This window comes from Salvelinus sp. IW2-2015, unplaced genomic scaffold (assembly GCF_002910315.2).
Source record: "Salvelinus sp. IW2-2015 unplaced genomic scaffold, ASM291031v2 Un_scaffold16393, whole genome shotgun sequence".
NCBI lineage: Eukaryota > Metazoa > Chordata > Actinopteri > Salmoniformes > Salmonidae > Salvelinus > Salvelinus sp. IW2-2015.
In genome coordinates this window covers 651,134-674,432 of record NW_019957565.1, presented here as the reverse complement: position 1 = coordinate 674,432, position 23,299 = coordinate 651,134, and the positions used below count along the sequence as shown (strand labels likewise).

The window sequence follows — 23,299 nt, the reverse complement described above, 5'->3', positions numbered from 1 at the left end:
AACCTCAGGAGGAGCTGGGCTTCCGGGACACAGATAAATCTCCAAGGCATTATTAGTCAATTTCCTCCAGAGAATTTAGAGGGAATTAGTCTGTCAATTGAATGGGTGGAGAGATGATTGGGTGGAGGACAGGGAGGGGTCGGAGGAAGGGGGGACGGCTGAACCCTCTCACCACTTTATCCTTGCTCTATCTTTGGCTTCGCTTTATTACAGTTTACTGATTTCCTAAAAAGCAGCTGTGAAGGCTTGGAAACTTTTCCTTCTCTGGCTTTTTTCTATGGGGGGAGGGGGTGACAGTTGTAGAGGTGAAATAGGGTGAATTGTAGTTTCTTTCTTGTTTTAACGGTCTTAAAAATGCTTCCGCGTCCGACAGCCCAAGGGTACCTTTTAAAAGCTGTAATTTGTGAACAAGCTATTTTTAAATGGCCATTAAAAGTCTAACATGAGAGGCTTTGATGCAGTGGTGCATTTTCACAAAGGCTTGAAAGACTTGGATGTTGTGATCAGGAACTAGTACACAATACCTTCCTTGCTAAAACTCATCATTCCAAACCTTGCAGATGGACATTAAGAGAGGAATCCCATTTATGTCTATCAGTTGTACGATCTAACATAATAAGTAACCAGGTACACTTCTGCTTTTCAGCCTTTGAATGAGGAAGCCTTCCCTCCTATCTTCAAGTTATTCTGTAAATTCTGTAACCATTCAATTTTATCTCATGTCTATCTTTAAAAAAAAATGTTTGATCACAATGTCACTAACCTTGATGTATGGAAGAAACCCCAATTTGGTTAGTAAGTAGCTTAGGCAGCCGATAGTGGGCGCTAAATTTACGCTATCGTCTAGGATTTATGTGCCCAACTGGTAATACACTCGTGTCCCATGTAGGCTGGCTCGTACATAAAGCACCCACCGTTCAGGCTGAAAAGGCATCATTTCCCTCCTTATCTAGCTTTAATGGCGGGCAGTTGGGGGAAAAAATGGGAAAATAAAATACAGTTTTCCACCACCACTAGTTTTCCACCACTTAGGATGTTGCACACTGTATTCAGCCAAGGGATTTAAGCAATTGATCTTATGTCATCGTGATGACTATAAACATTTATACTAACATCCCCAATCTGAGGTAAAAAGGATGTGTCATTTATGGGGTGAAAATGCTAACTTGTGTAAGGTAGTTACACAAACTGTCCACATTAAGGAAATTTGCTCAATATAAAATAATTGAATATGGCTAAATAATTCAACATGTTAATTTGAGATAATAGTTTGAGTGGGCAACATATACTATTGCAATGACATATATTTCTCACTTATTTAACCATTTAGAGTACAAATAAGCTCTCAAACACAATTTAACCAGGCGCTGTAGACTAGAGCCTCCATAGTATCGATGCAGCAGCCTGAACATTTGACACTCCTACTCTAATATCAAAGTGCTGATACTGTGTTGAAGAAGGCTGCAAGAGAAAGCAACATCAAAAATATTCAAGGGCAGGTGCTCACTTTTCATCCAATATTTCAAAAATAAACAACATAATACCTATTTAATAGATCGCCTATATATCTTTTGCTTTGCCACTCAATGTGACAAGACAGTTAGTTCAGATCTTTTGGGGTTCAGCTGATGCAATGAACCAAAAAAGTCTCTATGCAGAACGCAGGTTGACGTTTATTGTCATGAGTCTTGTCCTGGTGGCAGAACTGAATGATTTCCCCTTCGATAGGCCAGGTGTAAAGTCAAAATTGACTATATTGTAAAAATGTATGAAAACAAAAATGAGCTTTTTGGTCTTAATTTAAGGTTCGGGTTAGGAATTAGGGTTAGCAGTGTGGTTAAGGTTAGGTTTAAAATCATATTTTATGATATTGTGGCTGTGCCAGCTAGTGACCACTCTGCAGAGCTGCCTTCAGAACAAGATTCATGATGAAAAAATGCTAACTACGGTGATAACAACCACTCACCAGCAGAGCCAAAATAGCGTCTTTGTAAGAAAACAGCCCTCCAGCATGTTGTCAGCTATTCAGTGTGCTCATAACAACCACACGCAGATGAATGAATTACTCATAACTCAGGACCATCAAGAGCTTTGAAATATTTTTGGTCCAATGGGAGTTACAAGTTCCATGCTTATTAGAAACAGGTGACATTGGACCAGATGTCATCCTTATGTGAGGGATGCATGTGTTTGATTTTCTTAGTTGGGTGTGAGTTTCAAAGAAAGGCCCAATATGTCATTGTTCAGATTTGCAGACAATAGGCTACATTTACAGGCCTCAACTGACTAAGACAATAGAGAACAACATAGTACTTGTGCAAGAGAGAAAGCCAAACTCCATGTCTGCCCCATAAAAACTGAGGACTGCCCCATTCTATGTGAAGCATTGTATGCCGCTGGGACCGCTGGCAGATTTACACCAGATGTATTTATCACCTGATAGCAATGTTTTGGTCTGTGATAGCCTGAGATATGATAACTTTTTGGAGACATCACCCAACTATAGCCTATTGACTTCTATCCTTACTTTACTTTCCTTCACTTAACATTAATAATACCACATTTGTAGCCAAGTCCCAACTTTGAACCGCAGCCGAGAAGGCTTTTACTGTGACCAACCAATAGGTCCCAACCCTCCATTTGGAAAACACTGCCTTAGTTTATTCTGAACCTCTAATGGAAAATATTTCACATATTCAGGGAGATATAGTTTTACACAAACATTTTAGATTTGAATTAAGGTATTTTTGTGATTTTATACTAAACCGAATGAATTGATTTGTAGCCTGTGGTAACTTTTTGTTGTAGTAGGATGGTGGTCACTGGTCAGTGATCTGTTCTTGCATCATCATGTCTAGACTCAACACTTGACATAATCCTAAATGGCTCCACATTTTTCCCCATTCATGATTTGTATGCACATGTATTTCTTACATGAATTGAGTTGAGATGGAATAAAGCCCACCCTAGGCAACACCACATCATACTGCACACAGATTGGTTGATGAAATCAGCTGAACTGGCATCAACAGTAGTCCAATAGAACTGACTAAGTGACTGGTTTTAGTCAAGCATGTGGTGGTGGATGTTGGGTTGCATTTCAACAACGGGCTTAAAGATCCAATGAGGTCGAACAACACAGAACCGCAGTCTGTCAGATGGAAACTGGGGAAAAACCCAGTAAAAGAGAGCTGACATGTCCCTACAGGACAGTTCTGGATAGCTGTGTCTTGCTCACCTTGGCAAACCCCAGCTAACGGTGAAACACGACAACAAAATGTGCCCGCCTACAGACCATGGCTCTGGGGGGTAATCTCCCTGGTGGCATCTGTTGCTATAAAAGAGGCTTTTGTCTATGTCATTCATTCCCTAAAAACCGCCACCTTACCCACCCCCAATCCCTCCCTCATACCCTGAACACACAGCTGTAGTGAGGGAAGCAGGTGTTAGAAAATTCCCTCTCACCCTGATCATAGACAACATCTGGATGTCTGTCTGGTGTACAACAAAGGAGTTTGTCATGAATGTGACCTCATGATGCTGTTACCATACCAATCTGAAAACAATTGGTCTTCAATTGAAACTAGAGACTGACCGATAGTTTTTTGGGGTCCGATACATATTACGATTTTATGGGGGACAAACCTTACCGATACCGATATATCTGCCGTTATACAACAACAAAAAACAAAAAAACGTTATGTTGATTTCTTACATTGTGACAATAATGACATCATGAGAATAGTTGCAAGTGTTCAGATCAGCATGAGATTCCCTTTTTTCCTCCCATTTATTGAATATCGGCTATCGCTGGAATTATCGGACGATATATCGGTCGGGCTCCAATTGAAATTTAAAGATTGCTTTACTGTAGATTAGAACCAAGGGGTGAAAGTAAAGTGGTACGATCTGGTACGGCAAAATAAATCGTGGGGGTACGCCGTACCAGTCAGAGGCCTGAAAAATGTGCAAATGGACTTGAAAACGGGTGGTATAGCCTACGATCCAAAATGCGACGTGGTTTCGAGAAAAACAGACATTCTGCCAAGGCAGCGATGAGTGGCCGCCACTGAGACCCGCGAGGACAGCAGTGGACGCATAAATGCTAGCCTAATGACAATCGCCAATGCCATGACACGTTTTGGTGTTTTGAATAACAGATGTCTCTTTCCATTCACCACTGTTTGGAGGCTGGTAATATGTTGAGAGTGGATGAACGTGTGCAGGTAGCCTAGTAAAGGAGCCCTTTGACGTGATTGTTTGATAATCAGATGAAAACATCATGACTGCCTGTGTTTATGGCACAATACATTTTAAAAGTGAAATGACAAATCTTTACGACTAGGCCCACAGAGATGCTATTGAATTAATAGCGATTATATATGTAATTTTATGATTAGGTCCATAAAAATGTTTGGCGCAAGCGTGTGCACATTTAGAAGGTTGGGTACCGGGAAAACATTTATTCTGCTTTCACCCCTGATTAGAAGGTAGCCTCTCTTCCTTAGAAGAAAGTATAGGGGGAAACTGCTTCATCCAACCAAGACGGTTACAGGCTTCTGCTGAGGTACTCAGACTTTTCAATGCACCCGTTGTGGCTTCCATCTAAATCCACACCTGAAACAGGAAAAAGGCGCAACATTTACTTTCCTCCTACATACTGCACACAGTATATATACAGTGCCTTCGGAAAGTATTCAGGCCCCTTGACTTTTTCCACATTTTGTTACATTACAGCCTTATTCTAAAATGGATTAAAAATCGAAAAAATTCCCAGCAATCTACACAAAATACCCCATAATGACAACGTGGAAACAAGTTTTTAGAAATTTGTGCTAATTTATTAAAATAAAAAAAACACACACATACCTTATTTACATAAGAATTCAGACCCTTTGCTATGAGACTCGAAATTGAGCTCAGGTGCATCCTGTTTCCATTGATCATACTTGAGATGTTTCTACAACTTGATTGGAGTCCACCTGTGGTAAATTCAATTGATTGGACATGATTTGGAAAGGCACACACCTGTCTATATCAGGTCCCACAGTTGACAGTGAATGTCAGAGAAAAAAACAACCCACGTGGTCAAAGGAATTATCTGTAGAGCTCCGAGACAGGATCGTGGCGAGGCACAGATCTGGGGAAGGGTACCAAAAAAATGTCTGCAGCATTGAAGGTCCCCAAGAACACCATGGCCTCCATCATTCTTAAATGGAATAAGTTTGGAACCACCAAGACTCTTCCCAGAGCTGGCCGCCCAGCCAAACGGAACAATCAGGGGAGAAGGGTCTTGGTCAGGGAGGTGACCAAGAACCCGATGGTCACTCTGACAGAGCTCTAGAGTTCCTCTGTGGAGATGGGAGAACCATTCAGAAGGACAACAATCTCTGCAGCACTCCACCAATCAGGCCTTTATGGTAGAGTGGCCAGAAGGAAGCCACTCCTCAATAAAAGGCACATGACAGCCCGCTTTGAGTTTGCCAAAAGGCACCTAAAGACTCTCAAACCATGAGAAACAAGATCATCTGGTCTGATGAAACCAATATTGAACTCTGTGGCCTGATGGTGCCAGGTTTCCTCGAAACCTGGCACCATCCCTACGGTGAAGCATGGTGGTGGCATCATGCTGTGGGGGTGTTTTTCAGCAGCATGGACTGGGAGACAAGTCAGGATCGAGGGAAAGATGAACAGAGCAAAGAGAGTTCCTTGATGAATACCTGTCTCCAGAGCGCTTAGGACCTCAGACTTGGGCGTAGGTTCACCTTCCAACAGGACAACGACCCAAAGCACACAGCCAAGACATTTCAGGAGTGGCTTCAGGACAAGTCTCTGAATGTCCTTGAGTGGCCCAGCCAGAGCCCGGACTTGAACCCGATCAAACATCTCTGGAGAGACMTGAAAATAGCTGTGCAGCAACGCTCCCGATCCAACCTGACAGAGCTTGAGAGGATCTGCAGAGAAGAATGGGAGAAACTCTCCAAATACCGGTGTGACAAGCTTATAGCGTCATACCAAAGAAGACTCAAGACTGTAATCGCTGCCAAAGATGCTTCAACAAAGTACAGAGTAAATGGTCTGAATACTTATGTAAATATAATATTTCAGTTTTTAAATAAATTTGCCAACATTTCTAAAAACCTGTTTTTGCTTTGTCATTATGTAGTATTGTGTGTAGATTGATTAACATTTTTATACATTTTAGATTAAGGCTGTAACGTAACAAAATGTGGAAAAAGTCAAGGTGTCTGAATACTTTTCCGAGTGCACTGTATGAGCACTATCCCCACTAACTCAGACACCCTTTGGTAGATAACAAGTAGGCCATAAAGATAAAGAATGTGCACGATGGAGGAAATCCATCGAGGATAAATATTTATACACAACGAGCCCCAGAGACCTGCATTCTGCACGCCTTGAGAGGTTGTACACACAAACTAAGTGATTACACTGAGTGAAGAAATGCTTTAGCAGGAAGAGGATGAGGATTTAATATGATGGGAAATGAGAGAAAGAATGAGGAATTGACAGTGATGTATCTAAGTTGCTTTGTTAGCAAAGAATGAATTGGTTGCAACATCAAAGACCACTGCTAAGGAAAAGTATTTTGATGGCAGGTCTCGCTTGGGGTGAAGAGATTCCTCAAATCGTCAAATCAATGTTTCCCAGTTAGAGATTGGGTTCCTGCTCACTAGTCTGTGTGTCTCAAAGGAAACAATGAAAGAACTCAAAACAAAAAGGTTTCAAAACTAATTCTGTAGTGTAGATTAATCTCATGAATGAACGTTCCAACAACTTTAGGGAATATTTGAAGAGCTCTCTGGTGAACTCACAGTTCTGTTTATGTTGCCACACTACGTCAGACTACTCCAACAGACCCATTTTGGAACCTTGACTTAAGTACTTATCCTGCTTCCAATGGCTTGACTTGTAAAATACATGTAAGTATCTCATGAAGTCTCTCAAGCTTTACGGTTCAGTCTCTGAAAAATGATGGGATACGAATGTAGACATGCCAAGTTCCAGTATAGCACCTTTTGAGTTTAAATTACAGTATCTACACAAGCATCTACATGTTCAGATACCACTAGATAATTCTCAGTAGCATTTCTTTCAAAGCGGAGCTGCCAGCGTTGCTTTCAACCATACTTCTTTCTCAATTGACAGGTTTTTAAGGAGCGTCGGCATGCTCCCCTTTAGTCATATGTCTGTGACTGCCCTCTGACCGTTAATCTATGCTTTGCCATGGTAACCTTTGTCTGTTTATCATTCAGTCAAAATCAGCAAAGTTATTTGAAAAGAAAGTACCCACTCTGTTTGTAGACTATAACATACACTACATTACCAAAAGTTTGTGGACACCTGTTTGTCAAACATATCATTCCAAAATCATGGGCATTAATATGGAGTTGGTCCCCCCTTTGCTGCTATAACAGCTTACACTCTTCTGGGAAGGCTTTCCACTAGATGTTGGAACATTGCTGCGGGGACTTGCTTCCATTCAGCCACGAGCATTAGTGAGGTCGGGCACTGATGTTGGGCGATTAGGCCTGGCTCGCAGTCGGCTTTCCAATTCATCCCAAAGGTGTTCGATGGGGTTGAGGTCAGGGCTCTGTACAGGCCAGTCATGTTCTTTTACACTGATCTCAACAAACCATTTCTGTATGCTGAAACAGGAAAGGGCCTTTCCCAAACTGTTGCCACAAAGTTGGAAGTACAGAATCATCTAGAATTGAATTGTATTCTGTAGCGTTAAGATTTACCTTCACTGGAACTAAGAGGCCTAGCCCAACCATGAAAAACAGCCCCAGACCATTATTCCTCCTCTACCAAACTTTACAGTTGGCACTATGCATTCGAGCAGGTAGCGTTCTCCTGGCATCCGCCAAACCCAGATTTGTCCGTCGGACTGCCAGATGGTGAAGCATAATTCATCACTCCAGAGAACCCGTTTGCACTGCTCCAGAGTCCAAGGGCGGCGAACTTTATACCACTCCAGCCGACGCTTGGCAATGCGCATGGTGATCTTAGGCATGTGTGCGGCTGCTCGGCCATGGAAACACATTTCATGAAGATCCCAACAAACAATTCTGGTGCTAGGGCCTCCCGAGTGGCACAGTGTTCTAAGGCATTGCATCACAGTGCTTGAGGTTTCACTACAGACCTGGGTTTGATCCCAGGCTGTGTCACAACCAGCTGTGACCGGGAGTCCCGTAGGGCGGTGCACAAATGGCCCAGTGTGATCTGGGGGGGCTTTACTTGGCTCATCGCGCTCTGGCGGGCCAGGTGCCTGCAGGCTGACTTTGGTCATCAGTTGAACAGTGTTTCCTCCAGCACATTGGTGTGGGTGGGCATAAAGAACTGGGTCATGTTTTGGAGGACGCGTGGCTCAACCTTCACCTCTCCTGAGCCCATTGGGGAGTTGCAGTGATGAGACAAGATCAAAAAGGTAAAATATAAAAATATATTCAGTTCCAGTCAAAAGTTTGGACACACCTACTCATTCAATGTTTTTTCTTTATCTTCACCATTTTCTACATTGTAGAATAATAGTGAAGACATCAAAACTATGAAATAACACATATGGAATCATGTAGTAACCAAAAAAGAGTTAAACAAATCAAAATATATTTATATTTTAGATACTTCAAAGTAGCCACCCTTTGCCTTGATGACAGCTTTGCCCACTCTTGGCATTCTCTCAACTAGCTTCACCTGGAATAGTTTTCCAACAGTCTTGAAGGAGTTCCCACATACGCTGAGCACTTGTTGGCCGCTTTCCGTTCACTCTGTGGTCCAACTATTCCCAAACCATCTCAACTTGGTTGAGGTCGGGTGATTGTAGAAGCCAGGTCATCTGATGCAGCACTCCATCACTCTCCTTATTGATCAAATGGCCCTTACACAGCCTGGAGGTGTGTTGGGTCATTGTCCTGTTGAAAAACAAATGATAGTCCCACTAAGCTAAAACCAGATGGGATGGCGTATCGCTGCGGAATGCTGTGGTAGCCATGCTGGTTAAGTGTGTCTTGAGTTCTAAATAAATCACTGACAGTGTCACCAGCAAAGCAACCCTACACCATCACCTCCTCCTCCATGCTTCACGGTGGGAACCACACATGCAGAGATGATCCGTTCACCTACTCTACATCTCACAAAGACACGGCGGTTGGAACCAAAAATCGCAAATTTGGACTCATCAGACCAAAGAACAGATTTCTACTGATCTAATGTCCATTACTCATGTTTCTTGACCCAAGCAAGTCTCTTCTTCTTATTGGTGTCATTTAGTAGTGGTTTCTTTGCAGCAATTTGACCATGAAGGCCTGATTTACAAACTGACTTGTTTGAAAGGCACCATTCTACTGCCAATGTTTTTCTATGGAGATTGCATGGCTGTGTGCTTGATTTTATACACGTGTCAGCAACGGGTGTGGCTTAAATAGCCGAATCCACTAGGGGTGTCCACATACTTTTGTATTTATAGTGTATGTGCATGGTATGCAAGGAAAACTTGAACGCAAATCTCGCTTTATATTTGGTGGTCATATTTGCATGAAAACAACTGTATCCCTACCGACTATACTATTGACAGTCACTTTGATTCCAACCAACTGCACTCTCAGATGCTTTTGGGGGTGCCTTTTTTGGCAGCACAAAGGGAAGTTGTGATAGAGAAGAACGCACAATGGAAGACCCGACGGAGGTGAGCCGGCTCTCTCAGCGCAGCAGCTATCTTGTTCTTTCCCTTTTCCCTGTGTCAGCAGACATAGGGGTTTGTTATCCTGCACCAGATGCCAGATGACTTGCCTCAGCCTGCATAATCTCCCTCTCTCGCACTTTGTCAACAGCAGGGAACAAATTGACTGCATGCACCACTGACACACACTATCTAGGGCGGCAGGTAGCCTAGTGGTTAGAGCATTAGGCAAGTAACCAAAAGGTCACTCGTTTGAATACCCGAGCTGTCAATGTGAAGAATTTGCTGATGTGTCCTTGAGCAAGTCACTTAAACCTAGTTTTCTCCAGTGGCACCGTACTACTATGGCTGATCCTGTAAAACAACACATTTCACGGCACCTATTCAGCGTATGGATACTTTTACTTGAGTTCGGACCCTAGTACATAAGTATTTTTCACCTGAATGGTCTGAAGCATTCCAAACCCCTCCCACACTCTTTCAATGTAAACAAATCCGAGTCCTTATGTTAGCTCTCTCTCAGCAAAGAGCCACTTGATGCTGTCGTCAACTGTGCAGAGCCCAGCGCCAATCTGAAATGTGTATCCAGGAGGCAAGCGTTGTGTGTAGGGCTTCTCCTTTGTCATGTCTGTCCACCAATTGGAAAGATTGAGGGCTGTCAAGGTCTTACAAATCATAGAGAAAGTAGGTTGCATCCTAAGTATTCATACAATTGTCAAGTATACTCCCTCTCCGGCCTCTAGGTCATCAGGCTGCTGATTATCCCACGCACCTGCGCCTCATGACACTCACCTCGACTCCATCACCTCCTTGATTAACTTCCCTATATCTGTCACTCCCCTTGGTTCTTTCCTCGGGTGTTATTGACTCTGTTTTCATGTCGGTGCGTTGGTTGTGTTTCGCGTTCATTGTTTCTTTTATTTCTTAGAACAATCACTCCCTGAGCTTGCTTCCCGACTCTCAGTGCACTCGTTACAACAATAGCATACAAGCTCTGTCAACATTCCACTCTGGTCACCTTCAGTCTCCCACACACACATAGGCACACACACCTTTTAGAGAAACTACACGTTCTCCTGAATATCTAAATCTAGCGGTAATGGGGTGGCCATTAAGAGCGTTGGCCAGTAATTAAAATGTCACTGGTTTGAATCCCTGAACCGACTAGGTGAATGTGATGTGCCCTTGAGCAAGGCACTTAATCAGATTTTTAGGCACTTAATCTGATCCTAATTGCTCCTGTAAATTGCTCTGGATAAGAGCGTATGCTAAATTACTTAAATGTAAACTAAACCTAAATTGAAACCCATGTTTCAAGAGAGCATGGGCTTAACATATTAGGGTATTTCAGCACCAGTTGATTGACATGAAGCCAATAATAAAAAATAATAAAAAACACTGATCATGCATACAGTGCCTAAAGAAATTATTCACACCCCTTGACTTTTTCCACATTTTGTTGTGTTAAGCCTGCATTTAAAATGTATTAAATTTAGATGTTTTTTGTCACTGGCATACACACAATATCCCATAATGTAAAAGTGTAATGATGTTTTCCAAACATTTGAAACATTTATTAAAAATGAAAAGCTGAAATGTCTTGAGCCAGGGCTCCCGAGTGGTGCAGATGTCTAAGGCACTGCATCTCAGTGCTAGAGGTGTCATTACAGACCCTGGTTCAATCCTGTGCTGTATCACAACCAGACGTGATTGGGACTTCCATAGGGCAGCGCACAATTGGCCCAGCGTCGTTAAAGTTTGGCCTTCATTGTAAATAAGAATTTGTTCTTAACTGACTTGCCTAGTTAAATAAAGATTTTTTTTAAATGTAAAAGTATTCCACCCCTTTGTTATGGCAAGCCAAAATAAGTTCACAAGTCACATAATAAGTTGCATGGACTCTGTGTGCAATAATAGTGTTTAACATAATTTTTGAATGACTGCCTCATCTCTGTACCCCATACATACAATTATTTGTAAGGTCCCTCAGTTGAGCAGTGAATTTCCAACAAAGATCCAGTTACAAAGACCAGGGAGGTATTCCAATGCCTCGCAAAGAAGGGCACGTATTGGTAGATGGGTAAAAAATGAAAAACACAGACATTGAATATCCCTTTGAGCATGGTGAAGTTATTAATTACACTTTGGATTGTGTATAAAGGTGTCCTTCCTAACTCTGTTGCCGGAGAGGAAGGAAACCGCTCGAGATTTCACCAATGGTGACTTTATGTAACGTGTGCGCTGGGAGTCGGGGAAGCAAGTTCAGGGAGTGAGTGTTTTAATAAATAAACGTAACATAATACAGAATAAGAAAACACGAACAACGCACAGACATAACAATGATGCCTGGGGAAGGAACCAAAGGGAGTGACATATAGGGCAGGTAATCAAGGAGGTGATGGAGTCCAGGTGAGTGTCATAATGTGCTGATTTGCGTAAGAATGGTGACAGGTGTGCGCCATAACGAGCAGCCTGGTGACCTAGAGGCCGAAGAGGGAGCACACGTGACACTTTAAAACAGTTACATAGTTCAATGGCTGTGATAGGAGAAAACTGAGGATGGATCAACAACATGGTAGTTACTCAACAATACTAACCTAACTGACAAAGTGAAAAGAAGGAAGCCTGTATAGAATAAAAATATTCCAAAACATGCATCCTGTTTGCAGCAAGGCATTAAAGTAATACTGGAAAAAATGTGGCAAAGCAATTCCCTTTTTGTCCTGAATACAAAGTGTTATGTTTGGGTCAAATCCAATACAACACATTACTGAGTACCACTCTCCTTATTTTCAAGCATAGTGGTGGCTGCATCATGTTATGGGTATGCTTGTTATCGTTCAGGACTAGGAGTTTTTCAGGATATTTTTTTTTTACAGAATGAAGCTAAGCACAGGCAAAATCCTAGAGGAAAACCTAGTTCAGTCTGCTTTCCACCAGACACTGGGAGATTAATTCAACTTTCAGCAGGACAATAACCTAAAACACAAGGCCAAGACAGTGAATGTTTCTGAGTGGCCAAGTTACAGTTTGACTTAAATCTACTTCAAAACTTATGGCAAGCAGTGGCGACCCGTCATTTGAGCCCCACACTTTTAGTTTTTTTTTTTTTATACAAAATCAAAAATGGGGGGGGGGCTTCCCTGTTTTGCTTGTAAGTTTAGCATTAATATGTGTCACATATCAGTTTGCAAACAATGTAAAAAAAAAAACGTAATTGAGTTGATAAAGCCTTATACAAACATGGTCTCTTGTTTACTTTCTTGAGTAAGGCAACTCCAAAATGCAGGTGTTTCAGCCTAGCTCAGTGATTTCTGTGGTGGTGGGGCTAGCCAGCAGAAAATACAGAGTGTTGCGCCTGTTTGGCTCAGCTTTCTGTCATGATTGGCTCAGTTTTCTGTCACTCATGGGACAGTACTCATTCCCAATTCTAAGGTTAGAGCTCGAAAAATGTTGCCCCTTGGGTTCTGCCATAGAGTTATATTAGAAGTGCCTATCCAAGAAGGCTCAAGGTCATTGGCCACAGAATGACATCAAAACACGTTATATGTACAGTAGCTTTGATTGGACTGATCATGTCAACATCATACTTTCAACATCTTAGCTAGCAAGCTAGCAGTCCTCACCATGAATCAAGTCGACAATCAAATCCTTTTCATAAGAATAGAAATTAGAGATAAAACGTCTTGGTGCTAATCGGCCATTGGACATAAACATTACACAAGTTGGAAATCGCAAATCCAACAATGAGTGATTTGGGAAGGAATCAGTGGCTAACAGTGAGTTCAAGACAACTGGGAACTCTGGAAAACGAGCTAAGACCGGGAAAATACGTATTGAACGGTCACTCAACTCAGAATTGTAAATCCGGCATTTCTCTTTGATTACAACATTTTCCCAAGATGGACCGCCTCGCCACTTTCCTGTTCAAGCACATCACAACAACGTGAGTCCAAAAATGGATATGCTGCTTCATAAATTATGTAGGATGCCAGATAGATGTGTATACTGTAGTTAAGAAAGTAATACTAAGTGTATATTGTGTAGTAAACTGTTAGTAGCTCATGTGCCTCACCCTAATAATTTGGTCTATTTTCACCAACGCGGTATTGTAAACACATCGTTCGTGGCCGGTGTGTGCTTGTTTGCCTATAAGCTGTTTTAGAGAAATGTAATCATCGAATATTCTAATAGATTTCATTGTCTGTTTATGTGTAAGAACGACCCATGTTCTGAATTATGTCGCTGTACGTTTAAAAATTGCTGAACAAATAGTTATATTGACTAACTGTTACGTCCGTCGTCTCTCGCTCATTAATGTCATCATCGAAATTACCGATTGCCTCTTATCCGCTTGTCGTCCCCTTATACCATAGTTTGTACATCTCAATTGTTATTAGAAACCACATTAAGCAAGTAAGCCATATCAGCTATGTTTTTTTTAAAGGCAGTAAATGAGGCTGAATGAACTGTAGCAGTGGTAAGGTGTTGGGACTGCTGTTGGGACAGCTTTATGTAGGCCCTAACTGTTTGTGGGCACCGTTTGTCACCGTTATAGTGCAACTAATGTTATTGTTTAGTCATCGAATATTGTTATGGCTTTACTGGCATCCATCCCACATTTTTTGTTTGCCCCACGAAGATTTACATGCTAAAATAGCCACTGATGGCAAGACCTGTAAATGGTTGCCTAGCAATGATCAACAACCAATTTAACAGAGCTTGAATAATTTTGAAAATAATAATGCGCAAATGTTGCACAATCCAGATGTGGAAAGCTCTTAGAAACGTAAAAACTCACCGCTGTAATCGCTGCCAAAGGTGCTTCTACAAAGTATTGACTCAGGGGTGTGGATACTTATGTCAGTGAGATTTACATTTACATTTAAGTCATTTAGCAGACGCTCTTATCCAGAGCGAGATGTTTCTGTATGTCATTCTCAATAAATGTGCAAACATTTCTAAAACATGTTTTCACTTTTTCATTTCGAACTCAGGCTGTAACACTACAAAATGTAGAACAAGTCAAGGGGTATGAATACTTTCTGCAGGCACTCTACCTGTAAATTGTTGCGGAACAAAGTTACTGATTTAGTACAAACACTCTTCCACAAGTAAACGGTGCTCATTGTGTGCACAGACATAATTTCAACGTCTAGTTTTGATTTACGTTATGAAGTTAAAAGTTTGGTCAAAAAATTACCTTGTGCAAATCCAAATCAGTTTTCCACATCAACGTCATCACATAGCATTTTTGTTGTTGAAATGACATGGAAACAACGTTGATTCAACCATTTTTCCCCCCAGTGGATAGGCTACTCTCTCTTTCTTCTGATCCCTCTCTCTCGCTTTCTCTCTCAAAAGGATAACACACGCACACACACACACAGTGAGTCTGGACCCACATACTCCATAACTTCGACTCATAAAACGCGCTTGCTCTGTAAAATGTAAAATAATTCCACATCATCTGCATTTATATCGTCACTCACCGCCGCGGTTTTGTACCTGTTGCTGGCTCTCCCCTCCGGTACTGGCAGAGAATGAATGCAGAGCAAGAGGTGCAACGCAAAGATGCTACAGAAAAACCAAAGAGACGGCATCATCTTTTGATTCGGAGCGGACTCGCAGTTTGACCGCGCTTCAGCACACCTTGGGTATAGAGAGGGCGGAGGATGTGAGCGGGATGAAGTGGAGTCAGTGAATGACGGAGATGTGTCTCGCAGGGGGATTTTATACTCGCTTATTTCTTTGTTCTCTTTCTTCAAATTACACTTTTTATGGGCCTCAGTGGAAAGCCAAGTACACAAGCGCTCACGTGATTTAACCCGTTTCCCGCTGCATCAATGCCCATGTGCAAGAAGCCTTGCCTTGTAAACCTTTTCAGAACTCTGACCTGAAAGATCCTAGGGTTAGGGGTATAGGCATAAACTTGGGGTATAGGCATAAACTCATTCATGTGGTCTTTAGGCGCAGAGTAAACCATTAGGGTTTGATAGGTTGGTCACATATGTAATTCATAACATGTTTATTCATCTTAATTTATAGGCTACTTTGATTGAGATTTGTTTTAATAACTCAGGATGGTTACATGCAAAGTGACTTTTTCTGTTTTTGTGGTAGCCTATTAAGTATTTTGTAACAAGATTAATGTTGATGCAGACTATCTTTGCCCAACCATGGGTGCAGGTATTGACACTTTTCAGGAAACTTTAGTGGAACTGGAAACATTAGTGAATGGTTCAATAAGGGTTATCCACAAATCTGCCCAGAGGACAGATCTGCCCTTGAACAAAATGTACCCCCCAAAAACACCAAATAGCATTCCACTGAACCATCCACCAAGGTATTGTGGCATTTCTGGCTTTCCCGATCTTAGCTATAACTTTACTAGCTTAAATAACAAACGGACAGAGAGGGAAATACAGTTAATGCCAACAGGTGTTTTAATGTTACACTGCACAGGGTAAAGGGAAGGTGCACAAAGCAACAAACCCAGCCTGAACTAGCTAGCCATAAATCACAGTACAGCGGGAGGTATCTCCCCAGAGAGATAAACACAAGAGAGAGATAGTTATATCCCCACAAACCTATTTTGAACATCTCCCCCACACACACACACTCTTCTATTACCATGACAACCCCATAAACAATTTTCATGACTGATGCTGCCAGCTTGCACACCCTACCCGCTGAGGGTCACTACAGTATCATGAAAAGTTTCTAAAAGTAAAAGTATCAGCATCAAGTTTTTCAGTGACAGTCAGACTCATGTCAATCCAATCTGCCCCATTATACTATGAGGTTTAGCGTTACAATCGAGAATTTGGTATTAATAAATCAAATTATATCAATTTCCCTCTTCAGTACCCCAGCCAAATCACTAATCAAACGCTGTTTCTTTGTATATCATTTTAACAAAGGATCTTGTGTAATTATGCAGCATGCGTCTGGATGCAGACTTAAAGTGGAGGGGGTGAGGGGGACCAAATACAAGCCAAGATACATGCTTCTAATTGATCTCATATTGCTCTTGGCAGTGGGTATCACTAAACTGTTCAAGACAATGTTCAATATCCAATAGAATCCTTGTGCGGAGAGGATATCTTTACTGGAAACAAAGGCTAATTGAAACTGAACTGTATTGTAACTGCCACATTCCCTCCGTGCTGTAAGAAAGAGGCTAAATACAGTCCTCCTAACATCCCCAGGGGCCCAAGCCCTGTTCAATGGAGGTGAGCTAGCAAGCAAAACCCCTGGGGAACAATAAGACTACGAAAAGACTACACATTGTTTACAATGTTCTTCTGCTCATGTCAAGACTAGGTCAGCTGTGTCCTCTTCTTCTCTTGGTCTTGATGGACTCCGGCTCACCAAGGGTCTTTAGTGATTAACCCTAACCCCCCCACCTCCCTCTCTGTCTGGCTGGTGAACCCTGACCACAGACCAGTCACACCACAAACCAGACATGGGCCTCCCCATCGAGCTCATCAATCAATCTCCCCCTGTGATTGTATGAACTTGAGATGTCCGCTAATGGAGAAGACAACTCTTTTCTTCTCTAACCAACAGGCCACTGGGTTAAGAGTTTATTACCTGGTCTTTATGGTTCGAGGCCGGTTCAGTTATTAGCTGCAATCCGTCATGTCCCCAAGGAGGCTGAAGCAATTTGGCTTGGCCTCTGAGGCTCACAAACATCTTTAGATGCACCATTGAGGGCATCCTGTCGGGCTGTATATACTCCGGCTCTCCGCCTGGTACGGCAATTGCACCGTCCACACAGCTCTCCAGAGGGTGGCTCGGTCAGCCCAGCAGAGTTCCTGCCCTCCAGGATTTAAAAAATGTATTTTATTTATTTCACCTTTATTTAACTAGGCAAATCAGTTAAGAACAAATTCTTATTTACATTGACGGCCTACCCAAGCCAAACCCAGACGACGCTGAGCCAATTGCGCGCCACCCTATAGTACTCCCAGTCACAGCCGGATGTGATGCAGCCTGGATTCGAACCAGGTACTGTAGTGACACCTCTTGCACTGAGATGCAGTGCCTTAGACAGGCTGCGCCACTCAGGAGCCCACAGGAATCTACAGCACCCGGTGTCACAGGAAGGCCAAGAAGATCATCAAGGACCTCAGCCACCCGAGCCACAGCCTGTTCACCCCGCTGCCATCTAGAAGGTGGAGACAGTACAGGTGCATCAAAGCTGGGGGGTGGGGACACTTGTGGGGGTCGTAGATCAAAACGGAGAACACCATTGTGTTCGTGAGAATCTCCCCTTTCTACAGTTTGTTCAGACACTACAGACGTTTTCGTGAGAAGACCGATTTTCGGGATGTCTCATGGTCTGACTAACACCGCTATAGCAGTGCCACCTTTCACCACAGATGAGGAAGTGCGACATAGGCGGATGCACTGGATTGAGACGATATCTCAGATATCTCTAGCTTAAACTGACGGATGTTGATGGGGATTTTTAAAATTATGTTACTTAGATTGACACACCAGTGCATCACTCAACATTTTTTTAAACAGTCACCACTATCCGGCCTCCAGTACCCTGCCCTGAACCTTAGTCACTGTTACTACCCAGCTACCACCCGGTACTCTACCCTGCACTTTAGAAACTGCTGCCCTATGTACATAGTCATTGAACACTGGTCACTTTAACCATGTTTACATACTGTTTCAACCATTTCATATGTATATACTGTATTCTAGTCAAGGGTCATTCTATATAACTACTGCTGTACACACCTTTTCTATTCATATACTGTCCATAATGTCTATACACACCATCATATACTTATACATTATATTCCGGACTCTGACATTGCTCTTTCTTTCTTTCTTTCTTTTATTTATTATGTGTGTATTGTGTTTTTATTTGTATTTATTTTTGATTGCTAGGTATTAATTACTGCACTGTTGGAGCTACAAACAAAAGCATTTTGCTGCACCTGCGATAACATCTGCAAATCTGTTTACTCGACCAATAAACTTTGATTTGATTTGTTAAAACCTTGAAGTGGATCCACACTTTAGAGTGGTGTGGCAGCAAGGGGGCTAAAGGCTAGAAGGGCGGTATAGTGAACCTTGTTCAGAAGAATAGGTCACTGTGCTCCTCCTTGTCTGTGTCTCCCCAGAAGCCGTTTCCTTCCACCATCACCTCGCTACTGATATGTTATCATTGCAAGCCAGCACCACCTCTTGGTTGCAGAGTAAATGCAACTGATGGTCCAGTGGCAACTCAGACGACTCTGTCCTCTTAAATTCCCCCTCACCCCTCTGGAAATGGATGCCCTAGTAACTGAGACCCAGTTGAAATCGCACCCCTGAGTCACCCTGGCCTGTGGTTAATTAATGGTTTTCCTGCCCTTTATTGTCAGGTGCAGATTTGGGTTGATCAGCCAAGCCAGTTTGTCACTCTTAACCTCCCCACACACAACTCTCTCCCCTGACCCCAATCCCCTGGATCGGGCTGCTGGACCTGGGAATGTATTGGGGCTGCTAGCCACAACAAAGCCAGACGGACAGGCAAGCTGCCCCGCAACACCCCTCCCCCATAAGGACCCACTTATGGTCAATTATGGGCCCAAATGGATGGTAGAGCAAAGAGGCATGCTGTCCGGCTTAATCGCTGGCAGATTTTCCTAAAAAGACATAAAAACTCCCCTTTCCTTTTTTTTCAGAGAACAACACTAAAGTTGAGTCATCTCAAATTACCGGTTGACTCGATAACCAGTTTAAAAGGAGAAAAAACAAAAGTGTTTTATATTTTCTTGGGGAACCAGGTGCGTGTCCAGTAGGGGTGGAGGGGGTTGGTAAATACTGGACCCCCAAACTCTTTGGATGTTTGGATAGGTAACCTCACAGTAGATTGTGGTAAGTTTGGTTCAAGGTTCCTCTTCCTCTGTCAGAACTGTGTAAAATCCATCAATATACCATAAAACCTTTAGTTGGGAGTTTGTTTTGTTTTGTCCCATAGAAACTTTAACTACGAAAAGGCTCAGTTCATCCTCTTGAAAGAAGCCTTAAAGAGAGCAGAGGAGGAAAGCCATCCTCTTTTGACTGATGCAGTCGCTAAATTCAAGCAGAGCCATAGATAAATAGTGAGGTCATTGTAGTTCCATCAAAAATCACCATGATACACAATCATATTGTTATGTACATTAGATTCCGTGCTACTCCATGCTGCTCAACTGCCATCTACTCATTTTTAAATCAATTGTGTGATTCACCCGCACCTGGCTTTGGCTGCACTTGACTCGAATAATAGCCAGCCGGTCATTAGAGCAATGTTCAAGCACCGATTAAGCCCAATCAAGACCTCACAAAGCAATGCCTCGTCCAGAGATAGTTCAACAGTGAAGAACAGGCTAACGAGTTAGAATGGGGGGGCAACCAGGTCAAGGTGGCTAGTGGACCAACCTCAATGGCCTTTCTATAGTCGTCAGACATCCATAAACTTCCTCCAGCGGGCTCGGTGTTGTTCATCAGAGGATCTTAAAGCTGACCACATGTTAATCACACCTCTCCAAGCCAGCCCTATGTCCACTTCAGTGTTCATTGATCATCAACAGTGGATTGGACATCCCTCTGCTTGCTTTCCTTCACACCTGGATGTCATTTTACTGCCAATTAACTCTGTTTGTGTTTCCCAAAGAGGATTGGCAAAACAAAGACAGCACAAAAAGGTTCCCAAAAGATGTAAAGGTTTCCTATTCATGTCATGTCATATCGTTGAATCTCATTTGGCGTGATATTGCAAAATAGACCTGTATTATCGCTGATACAGATGTTCCTATTGTCTTCCTCCTGCTGTAGCTATCTTGTTGCACCACACACAGACACACACACACCAGGTCACATAGGTAGGTAGGTAAAGAGCCTGTAGCGACGGGTTTCCCCTGAATGACTCAATAGTGACAAACAGTGAAAAACTATTAATAGCTGCCGTCCAGTTCCAAAGGCACAGTTTACTGAGATAATGGTCCCGTACAGACCAGGCTGTGGCTCAAGTTTCCTAATGCCTGGGTTAAGTTACAAGGTCATAAAACCAAAGGTTGCCTTCTGAAGGGTTTCTTCAGCCCAGTTTCATGAATACGGGTGATGGTGTTGGTTGACAAATTGTTTCAAACAGAGCACATACTGTTATAATTTAAATATGTGGTTATTATTACAGTAATAATCCTCTGGATGAGAGTATACTTGATGAGTGGTTTTCTGAAATGCAAACCAACCGATTTTTCAGTTTTCAGTTATCTGATAGTTATTTTCATTCAGCAAGTAATTAAATCAATCAATCAAAAGTATTTATGAAGCCCTTTTTACATCAGCAGATGCCACGAAGTGCTATACAGAAACCCAGCCTAAAACCCCAAACAGCAAGCAATGCAGATGTAGAAGCACAGGGGCTAGGAAAAACTCCCTAGAAAGGCAGGAACGTGGTTGTAGGGGGTGCAACAGGTCAGTACCTCAGGAGTAAATGTCAGTTGGCTTTTCATAGCCGAGCATTCAGAGGTCGAGACAGCAGTTGCGGTAGAGAGGAGGAGAAGGTAGAAAACAGCAGGCCCGGGACAAGGTAGCACGTCCGGCTAACAGGTCAGGGTTCCCTAGAGCAGCAACACGACCAGGTGGACTGGGGATAGCCAGGAGTCATTATGCCAGGTAGTCCTGAGGGAGAGAGAAAGAATTAGAGGGAGCATACTTAAATTCACACAGGACACCTGTGTCAATTCCCTTTGTGCAGGTAAACATAGTTGTAATTCTACCTACACAATTACAGAGAGACAGAGAGAGGAAGAGAGGAGGGGATACAACTGTTAGAACGATAGTGGGACCAATTGCACCAAATCCAATAAGACATGAGGCTTTTGCTTTTAAAATGATTGATCTGATACCCAAAGCTGAGGATTTGAGAGTCTTTTCCATCTGGTCTCTTTTTGTACATCTTTCTGTTGGGCTACCCCAGAGGGAATGTTCAGAAAAAGTGCCAACGCATGCATGTAATAGAAGTTCAAGTGATTCACAAATGTCATATCCTACAGACACATAAATGCTTATAAATCGGTCCCATGGCGCTGTAACGGTCCTGACCTGTTTTATGTTGTTTTTGTATGTGTTTAGGTCAGGGCATGTGTTTTGGGTGGGCAGTCTATGTTATCTGTTTCTATGTTGGTTGTGGTTGCCTGGTATGGCTCTTAATTAGAGGCAGGTGTTTTGCGTTCTCCTCTAATTAAGAGTCATATTTAGGTAGGGTGTTCTCACTGTTTGTTTGTGGGTGATTGTCTTCCGTATCTGTGTTATGTCTTGCACCATACGGGACTGTTCGGTTGTTCGTTTCGATGTAGTCTGTTTCCTGTCCGTAAGTGTTACGTTTAGTTATGTAAGTTTATGTTCAGGTTTCGTCTACGTCGTTTTCTTGTTTTGTATTTTTGAAAGTGTTTTGTTTTTTCGTGTTGCCATCGTCGTGTTAATAATAAAAAGATGGCTTATTTCCCTAATGCTGCATTTTGGTCTGATGATCCTTCTCTCCTCTCCTCGTCCGAGGATGAGGAGAGCGACAGCCCTTACAGAATCACTCACCCACGCTAAGACCAAGCGGCAAGGAATGCTCAACAGAGCAACAAGAACTCCTGGACTTGGGAGGAGATCCTGGACGGTAGAGGACCCTGGGCTCAGCCAGGGGAATATCGCCGTCCCAAGGCGGAGTTGGAAGCAGCGAAGGCTGAGAGGCGCTGTTATGAGGAACGCGTCTGGCACGGAAGCCCAAAAAGCCCGTGAGTAACACCCAAAAATTTCTTGGGGGGGGCACACGAGGAGTGTGGCAAAGCCGGGTAGGTTACCTGAGCCAACTCCCCGTGCTTACCGTGGAGTGAGAGGGCGTCGTACTGGTCAGACACCGTGTTATTGCGGTAAAGCGCACGGTGTGCCCCAGTACGCGTGCTTAGCCCAGTGCGGGCTATTCCACCTTGCCGCACTGGGAGGCTAGGTTGGCATCGAGCCGGATGTCATGAAGCCGGCCCAACGCATCTGGCCACCAGTGCGTCTCCTCGGGCCGCGCGTACATGCACCAGCCTTACAGGTGGTGTCCCCGGTCGCCTGCATAGCCCAGTGCGGGCTATTCCACCTCGCCGCACTGGCAGGGCTACGGGACCATTCAACCTGGTAAGGTTGGGGAGGCTCGCGTGCTCAAGAGCACGTGTCCTCCTTCACGGTCCGTATACCCGGTGCCACCTCCAAGTACCAGTCCACCGGTGGCAGCCCCCCGCACCAGGCTGTCTCCGGGTTCTCTCTCCAGCTGCTCCCGCCTGTCCAGCTTTTCCTCCTCTCACGCCAGCCAGTGCCTATACCACGCACCAGGCCTACTGTGCGCCTCAGCAGGCAGAGTCGGCCGTCTGTCCAACGCCTGCTGGCACTGCCTGTCTGCCCAGCGCCGTCTGAGCCATCTGTCTGCCCAGCGGCGCCTGAACTGCCCGTCTGCCCAGCGGCGCCTGAACTGCCCGTCTGCCCAGCGGCGCCTGAACTGCCCGTCTGCCCAGCGGCGCCTGAACTGCCGTCTGCCCAGCGGCGCCTGAACTGCCCGTCTGCCAGCGG

General features: G+C 43.5%; 1 protein-coding gene across 1 annotated transcript in view; it reads right to left on the bottom strand.

Moving 5' to 3' along the window:
• Positions 1 to 15,487, bottom strand: part of mmp11b (matrix metallopeptidase 11b) — a 34,291-nt gene extending 18,804 nt beyond the window's left edge. The window contains exon 1 of the mRNA XM_024146429.2: positions 15,193 to 15,487. Within this exon, the coding sequence (XP_024002197.1) occupies positions 15,193 to 15,306 (114 nt within the window). The 5' untranslated portion in view covers positions 15,307 to 15,487. The remainder of the gene's footprint in view (positions 1 to 15,192) is intronic.
• Positions 15,488 to 23,299: the final 7,812 nt, after the last annotated feature.